Below are 8,818 nucleotides of genomic sequence, written 5' to 3'. Positions count from 1 at the left end.
ACTCTGGAACTCCCTGCCTACTTCTGTATTTCCAACTTCCTATGACTTAACTTCATTTAAGAGGGAAGTTTAAGGCATTGATTTTTTTTTTTTTTTTTGGGGGAGGGACTGGGTAACTTTCTCGGACCTGTAAGGGAACTGGCATCTTTGTGGGGGCCTGTTTTTTTTTATTTTATGTTGCAATGGCCACCTTAAACAAATAAATAAATAAATAAAACAGAAAGAGGAAATGTTGAGTAAAAACGGATAAATAAAGAGAAAGCTAAATAAAGAGATGAATAAATAGAAATGTGAAGAGGAAAACATAAAATAAGGAGAAAGTTGAATAAAGAGAAATTAATAAATAAGAAGATCAATAAACAGAAAGAGATATAGATAAACAAAGGTAAAAGACGAAAAAATAAAATAAACAAGAGATACATGACCAAAAAAAAAAAAATGGATAAAGAGAGGAAAAGGTGGATAAACTGAAAGCAAAAGAAAGAAAGAGGAAGGCAGATAAATTGATGTAGAGAAACAGGAAACCAAAGAGAAAGATAGATAAACTGAATAAGAAAGAGATCGATATACAGCTAGGCAAAGAGATAAGTGAAGGTTAAGTAAGACGTGGATAAGCAATAAGAGAAACAGACACTTGATAGATAGATAGGCAGATAGATAGATAGATGAATAAAATACCAGAGACAGAAAAAGACTGATAAAACTTGACGAAAAGAAAAAAAATTAAATAAAGTTAGTAAAATGACAAAACAAGATGAAATATACCACAGTGGAGACAAAACGAAGGATAAGCGGGATAAAGAGATAGATAGATAAACGGATGAATAGAGTAACAGAGAAAGATTTAATAACTAATAGAGGAAAAAAGAAAAAAAATATGATAAACTTAGTGAGATGGCTTAACAAGATCAAATATACTACAGTGGAGACAAAACGAAGGATAAACGGGATGAATAGAGTAACAGAGAGAAAGAAAAACTGAATGACGAATAGAGAGAAAAGAAAAAAAAAAATAGAATAAACTTAATAAAACGGATAAAAAATGACAAAATATATCACAGTGGAGGTCAAACAGGATAAACAAAAACAAACCAATGAAAATACCAACTCCCTGTCTCCCTTAAAACTCCACAAGTTACCACGGGAAAAAAAAAAAAAAAAAGAAGGACGGAACGAAAGAAAACGAACACAGAGAACGGAGGTGTACAAGAAGGAAGTCACGGGTATTCACGTAGACTTAAAAACACACTCGCTATAGGCTATAACATAAAAAAAATAGTAGTAGTAGTAATGATGGTAGCAGTAGTAGTAGTAGTAATAGTAGTAGAAGTAGTAGTAGTAGCAGTAAGGAAAGGTTAGAAATATTAAGAGAGCAACAAAAAGACGATTTCTTCTGGTTCTGGCTCAAATAAGGTCTTCGTTTTCTATACACGGGCATTGGGAGAGGTTGTCATGTGTTCTGAATGTTCTCTTGTTTTGATTGACTCTGCGCTTCCTTCACCTCGATGCCTTTTGATTCTTTTCCTTGGTGCCTCTCTCTTCTGTAGCTGTGGGTTGTTTGTTCTCAATTTGTATTTTATGTAGACCGTATTCCTTTACATTGGCTCCCGCCTTTTTTTTCTTTTCCTTCTCCTTTCACTCGTAACACTATGACGCATAACCAAAGCAAATAATTCTCACCTCCAACGCGCCTTTCACTATTTTATCCATGTGGTTTTGTTCTTTTTATTTGTATTAATATTGACGATCTCTCATATTTATTAAAGTAGAGAGTGTGTTTGTAAAGTCTTAGTTTATATGTGTGGCATTCAATAGGCTTCCCCTCCTCTCCTTCTCCTCCAGACACAGATATTGTTCTTAAAATCTTATGAAGACTATGAAAAGCGCCGTTCAGCTTCCTCCCATTAGCGAAGCAAGCAATTTTATTTATAGTGGTACCAGATTCAAGCGTATCTCCACCTAGAACCTGATTATCATGGTGACGCAGGTACCTTAAACCACTCGACAAATGACATTGTTTCAAGATGGCACGTGATGGGACTCAAACCTACGCATGGACGTCTTCCTGATCCCACGCTCATCACCTTATCCACTACGCCACCGCCTCACTACTACTATTACTACTATTACTACTACTACTACTACTACTACTACTACTACTACTACTACTACTACTACTAATAATAATAATAATAATAATACCACCATACCACTACTACTACTACTACCACCATCCTCTACTACTACTACTACTACTACCATCCACTACTGCTACTGCTGCTACTGCTACTGCTACTGCTGCTGCTGCTGCTGCTGCTGCTGCTGCTGCTGCACACTGTTGCACCACTGCTGCCACCACCACCACCACTGTTGCTGCCACTGCTGCTGCTGCTGCTGCTGCTGCTGCTGCTGCTGCTGCTGCTGCTGCTGCTGCTGCTGCTGCTGCTGTTCCTGCCACCACCACCACTGCTGCTGCTGCTGGTGCTGCTGTTACTGCTGCTGCTGCCACTGCTGCTGCTGCTGTGTGGTGGTGGTGCAGTAGTGTTGTTGCTGCAGTGGTAGTACAGCCACCAACACCACCACCACCACCACCACCACTGCTGCTGTGGTACTGGTGGTAGTAGCAGTAGTAGTAGTGTGTGGTGTGTTGCTAGTTGGTAGTAGTAGTAGTAGTAGTAGCAGTGTCAACAACACAACTGCTGCTGCTACTACTACTGCTACTACTACTACTACTACTATTATTACAACAACAACAACAACAACAACAACAACAACTGCTGCTGCTACTGCTGCTACTACTACTACTACTACTACTACTACTACTGCTGCTGCTGCTGCTGCTGCTACTGCTGCTACTGCTGCTGCTGCTACTACTACAACTACTACTATTACTACTACTACTACTACTACTACTACTACTACTACTACTACTACTACTACTACAAGAGCTATTTTCATAACTACTTTCCTCTTCCTTCTCCTCTTCCTCCTAAAACACTTCAATGCCTCCACTCATAACAACTTAACGTACCACCTTTCCTCTTGAATAAGGTTGCTAACTATCAAAATTACGGACATCTTCACTAACACCTGATATAATTTTGGAAAACATGTAAATCAATAAAAAGACTTGATTTATTTACCTTTGCTGCAATAACAAAGTCAAAAAGCCACAAACACGCAAACAATAGTGCAAACTGACGGCTCTATCAATGCTGTTTTTATTTATCTTTTTTTTTTTTCATTTATACCATGTGAGCTTTTCACGGGAATTTCTGGGCTAAAGGATACTTTTTGTGGTACCTCCTATCTCAAAGCCCACCCGCTAGGAAACCGTTGCCCCGAGTGAGGAAGCTCAACCTACACTCGGACCGTGGACAGGATTCGAACCCGTGCGCTGGTTAACCACTTCAGTACTTGGACGCATTTTTACGTTGAGTTTTGGGTATGATTGGACGATTTTCTTGACAATAGGAAGGGTCTATGGAGGTCAGAAGACTATAATGGCCAGAGTCTTCATTATTTTAATCCCACATAAGTTTCTGAAGCTGTATAAATCATCAAATAGTCCGCAGAGTGAATATGAAAACACGTCATGGTACTGAAAAGTTTAAAAACAAAAGACTGCATGTCGCGCAACGTGAGGCGGGCCATGCCACAAAGGGAAGGCTGGGATCATCCACAACATACAAGACCCAGACACTTTAATCTTCAGCCAAACTAGACCAAACCAGCTGTCCACTAGTAAACCCTTCTCCAGTTGCCCACCAGTAAACGCTTCCCCATTCCTCTCTCCCACTATTTCATTCTCTAAAAACATGACATTTTCTAAAACATTTACTGATGGGACTTGGAATTCCGAACATTTAAGGAGCTTTCAAAAATCCCTCTGACATCAGATTTCGACGCGTGAGTTCTGGACATGTCTAAGAGAATCAGGACATATGACGAACTTATCCTTGAATTAAATGCCTAAAAATATACCTCCTCCCACCCTCCCAACACAGCATGATCTCTTAGGCTTCTCTTTAACCTTCTCTTTCTCTCTATCTGCCACACCACTCGTCTCCCTCCTCCTTCTCCCTGATTCTTGTCAAAACAACAGCCACAGAACGTCACTAGGTAATATATCAGCAGAAGCCATAGAGACATTCTGATGCTGTGTTTGCGGCTTCCTCCTCCTCCTCCTCCTTCTCCTCCACCGCTTTTTTTTTCTTTTTCCTCCTTCTTCCTCATCCTGTACTTGCTCGAGTTTCTTATCTTTTTATCTTTTTTTCTTTTCTTCCGTGTCCTTTGTTGTTATTTTTATCTTTTCTCATTTACGTAACGTTTTTTTTTTCTTTCTTTCTTCCTTCTTTCGTCATTGTCTTCGATCGTTCCGAGACACATTCTTTGCCCCTATCGTCTACAAGGACACTCTGCTACAACAACAACAATAACAGCTACAACAACAACAACAATTACAACAGCAATTACAACTGCAAACCTATGACATTAGCTACTAGTACTACTACTACTATTACCACTACTACAAGAACAATTACTACCACTATTACGACTACTACTACTACTACTATTACTACTACTACTACTACTACTACTACTACTACTACTACTGCCATAACTAATGCTACCACTACTACTACTACTACTACTACTACTACTACTACTACTACTTCTACTGCTACAACTACTATCTACTACAACAACAAGAACTAGTCCTACTACTACTACTACTACTACTGCTACTGCTACCACCACTGCTACTACTACTGCTGCTGCTAATGCTAATACTAATACTGCTGCTACCACCACTGCTGCCACCACTATCTGCTACAACAACAAGAACTGGTCCTGCTACTACTACTACTACTACTACTAATAATAATAATAATAATAATAATAATAATGCTGCTGCTACCACTACTGCTACCACTACTACTACTACTACTTATACTTTTACTACAACAACAACAACAACAACAACAACAACAACAACAACAACAACAACTACTATTACTACTACTACTACTACTACTACTACTACTACTACTACTACTACTACTACTACTACTACTACTACTAAAAAAAAAAAACTTTGAATATATGTCCCCGAAGTAAACACTGAGACAAACATAAAAAAAGAGAAAATAAAGACGAATAAATGAAGAAAAAAAAACGAACGTTGGGTGAGAAAAAAAACAAGGAAAAGAGGAAAGAAATAGGAATGAATGAGGAAAAAGAAGAAAACAAGACAAAGAGGGAATAGAAGACAAGAAAATGAGAGGGAGTGGCTGGAAGAGAGTGTGAGAGGGAGAGGGAAAGAAAGACAAATTAAGAAAAAGAAGAAAATAGGACATAGAGAGAGGGAGAAAATAAAAGACAAGAAAATGAGAGGAAGTAGGTGGGAGTGGCTGGGAGTGGCAGGGAGAGAGTGTGTGAGAGGGAGAGGAAAAGAAAGAAAAGTAAATTAAGAAAAAGAAAGAAAACAAGACATAAAGAATAAAAGAAACAGAAGACACGAGAATGAAAGGGAGTGATTGGGAGAGGGAGAGAGAGAGAGAGAGAGAGAGAGAGAGAGAGAGAGAGAGAGAGAGAGAGAGATGAGGAGGGAAAGAAAAACAAAATAAGAAAAAAAAAAGAAAACAAGACATAGGTAATAAAAGACATAGAAGACACGAGGGAGAGAGGGAGAGAGGGAGAGAGGGAGAGTGGGAGAGAGAGAGGGAGAAAGGGAGAGTTTAGCAAGTTGAGGCTTCTGAGACAAATGACACGTTTAAAGGAAGAGTCAGAGAGGGAAGTGAGACAGTCCTCTAAGCAGCGGCGTAGAGGTGAGAGGTGGTGGTGGTGGTGGTTGTAGAGATGGTGGTGGTGGTGATGTGTGGTAGAGATGGTGTGTGAAGGTTTTATGGTGGTGTGTGGTGGTTATGGTGGTGGTGATGATGTGTGGTAGACATGGTGTGTGAAAGTTTTGTGGTGTGTGGTTAATGGTGGTGGTGATGTGTGGTAGGGATGGTGTGTGGTGGTTAATGGTGATGTGGTAGAGATGGTGGTGGTGTGGTGATGGTGATGATGTGATGGTGATGGTGTGGTGACGCTGGAGTGGTGTGTGATGAAGATGTTATGATCACGGTTTTGTGCTGTGTGATGGTGGTGGTGATGATGGTGATGTGGTGTGTGGTTAGGTTTAGTGGTGTGTGGTGGTGCTAGGGTGGTGTGTGATGAAGATGTTATGATCGGGGTTTTGTGCTGTGTGTGGTTGTTAATGATGGTAGTGGTGATGATGTGATTGGTAATAATGGTTTGGTGTGTGGTGGTGGTGGTGTGGTGTGTGATGAAGGGGGTGTTTTGTGGTATGTGTGCAAGTGTGTGTGCATGTGTATGGTGGTTGTGGTGGTACTGGTGTGGTGGAGATGGTGACTGGGCGTGTGGTGATGTGGTGGTGACCTGTAATGATAAATGGCCAGAATCTTTTATTTTTTCATTCTTTTATTCTTTAGTATGAATGATTAAAAACTACGCGTGAAATTGAAGTAAATAAAGTAATATCAGTATTCTAAAGGCGGACATAAAGCAATAATAATAATAATAATAAATAATAATAATAATAATAATACTCACAACACCACTTATTAACAGTTCCCTACTAAGGTCAAGTTTGTATTCCCAATAGTGGATAACTTGAATACACTCCTTAGCTTGTTAAAACACTTGATAGGAAATTTGAAAAGGTACGTCTATGTACGTACGTATGTATGTATGTATGTTTTTTTTTTTTTTTTACTTAGTACGAAGGGAAATGTCGGACTTTAATCATTCTTACATGAGAATGACTGCGCTACACACAAATATTTCAACCAAAGTTATGTATACAATTGGACCATTTATTAATGTATTCATGCATCTTATATATTTCATGAGATTTGTGGTCAATAAAATATCTATATCTATCTATCTTTCTATATCTATCTTTCTATATCTATCTATCTATCTATCTATCTATCTTTATCTCTATCTATCTATCTTTCTATCTTTCTATCTCTATCTATCTATCTTTCTATCTTTCTATCTTTCTATCTATCTATCTATCTATCTATCTATCTATTTATCTATCTATCTATCTATCTATCTATCTATCTATCTATGTATGAGGGTATTCTAAAACATTCTCCTCTCACCTTAATTCCAAAAACCGCAGAGATGACTATCAACATTCTTAAAACTATTTCTCCTGCTCATAATGTACGGATCTCATTAATCCGCCCTTTTTCTTCATTTCGCGTCCTGCTTTCGCTATTGTATTAAGGCAGGACGCTGCATGCTTCCGTTAACAGGACTTGGTCAACCGTTAATCTTCCACTCTAACCATAAGAACATACTTAGAAACCCGTTTTACTTCGACTAAAGCCCTTTAAATGTAGAAAGGATGTCGCACAGAAGTGGTTCAGAATACAACACAAGAGACTGCCACGTGTAGGGCAATTGACTTTCCTGCAGCTTCCCAGTGCCTCTTTGTCTTTCAGGTTGATTTCCTTCTGGTTACTATTTGGCGATTCTTATACAATTTCAAAAAACGTATGTGGGATTAGATTCTGGTAAAGACACTGGCTATTAATCTTTTGACCTCTATAGACCCTTTCCTAATGCAAATAAAATCGTTTAGTCTTAGCCAAAAATGAAGGTAAAAATGTGTCCCAGTATTGAAGGGGTTAAAAGGTAGGTCGGTGGTGGAGTTACTTGTGGTACGGTGAGGTGGAGTATCTTGGTGGTGGTGGTGGTGATAGTGGTGGTGGTGGTGGTAGTTGTGGTGGTGATGATCTTTAGTAACTTTCAAATATAAAGAAAGCTAAACAAACTGGTAGTTTTCAATGGGTTTTTATCACTTTTTTCTTTTCTCCTCCTCATCCAACCTCTCTGTCTATCCACGTTTTTCTTCCCTTTCTTTCTTTAATCTTCTTCCTTGAATCTCTTAAATTTTACTTCCTTGTTCATATTTTGTCTAGACTTTTCCCTTGCCTTTTCCTCTTTCTCCTTGAATTTCTGAGCTTCCTTCTTCCTTTTGTCTATTTTTTCTTCTTAAATCTTCTTTCACCTTGACCTATTTTTTTCTTTTCTTCACTGACTCTTCCTCCTCCTCCTTGAATCTCTGAAAGTGCCTTCAGTTTTCTTCTTTCTGTTTTTTTTTTTTCCAATCTCTTCCTCTTAATTCTTGAACCTCTAAATTTGGATTATTTTTTCTTATTTTTCTTTTTTTCCTAAGCTCTTCCTCTTCTTTGAACATGTAAACTTGGCCTAATTTCTTTTTTGTTTTGTTTTTCTTTCTCACTTAATTCCTCCATTTTTTGCTTCAACCACTATACGTCTTCTCAATGTCTCCTTCTCCCCCTCTCTCTCTCTCTCTCTCTCTCTCTCTCTCTCTCTCCATATTTTTCCCTCCGCATTCTCCGGTCGCCTCTCCCGCGGCCTTCTAAGGTGTCTTTAGGAAGAGCGTGTGTATACTAGTAGGTCTTCACTCCCTCACCCTAGTACTCTGTCACCCTTCCTTGCCCTTCACGGCTTACTTCACACATGCACACTTGCCTCTCACTTCCTTACCATATCCTTCCCATACATCACGCTTCTCCCTCAGTGCAGCTCGTGACACTCATCACTCTTAATCCGAGAAGTTCGAGGCAGATCATGCTCGTAGGGTGGTGGTATTGAGTCAGTAATCAGCGTTCGTCCCCCCCACTTGCTCAACACACACACACACACACACACACACACACACACACACACACACACACACACACACACACACACACACACTTACACGCGC

The 8,818-nt window shown here is 39.2% G+C and overlaps 1 protein-coding gene across 1 annotated transcript in view; it reads left to right on the top strand.

Annotated features, from left to right (window-relative positions):
- The first annotated feature begins 5,760 nt into the window (after positions 1-5,760).
- Positions 5,761-8,818, top strand: part of LOC123508422 (putative diacyglycerol O-acyltransferase MT1468) — a 9,237-nt gene continuing 6,179 nt past the window's right edge. The window contains exon 1 of the mRNA XM_045262160.1: positions 5,761-5,831. Coding sequence (XP_045118095.1) covers positions 5,768-5,831 — 64 coding nt within the window. The 5' untranslated portion in view covers positions 5,761-5,767. The remainder of the gene's footprint in view (positions 5,832-8,818) is intronic.

Source organism: Portunus trituberculatus, chromosome 24, assembly GCF_017591435.1.
Source record: "Portunus trituberculatus isolate SZX2019 chromosome 24, ASM1759143v1, whole genome shotgun sequence".
NCBI classification, from domain to species: Eukaryota; Metazoa; Arthropoda; class Malacostraca; order Decapoda; family Portunidae; genus Portunus; species Portunus trituberculatus.
The sequence above is the reverse complement of the archived record's forward strand: the minus strand, read 5'-3'. Positions and strand labels throughout refer to the sequence as shown.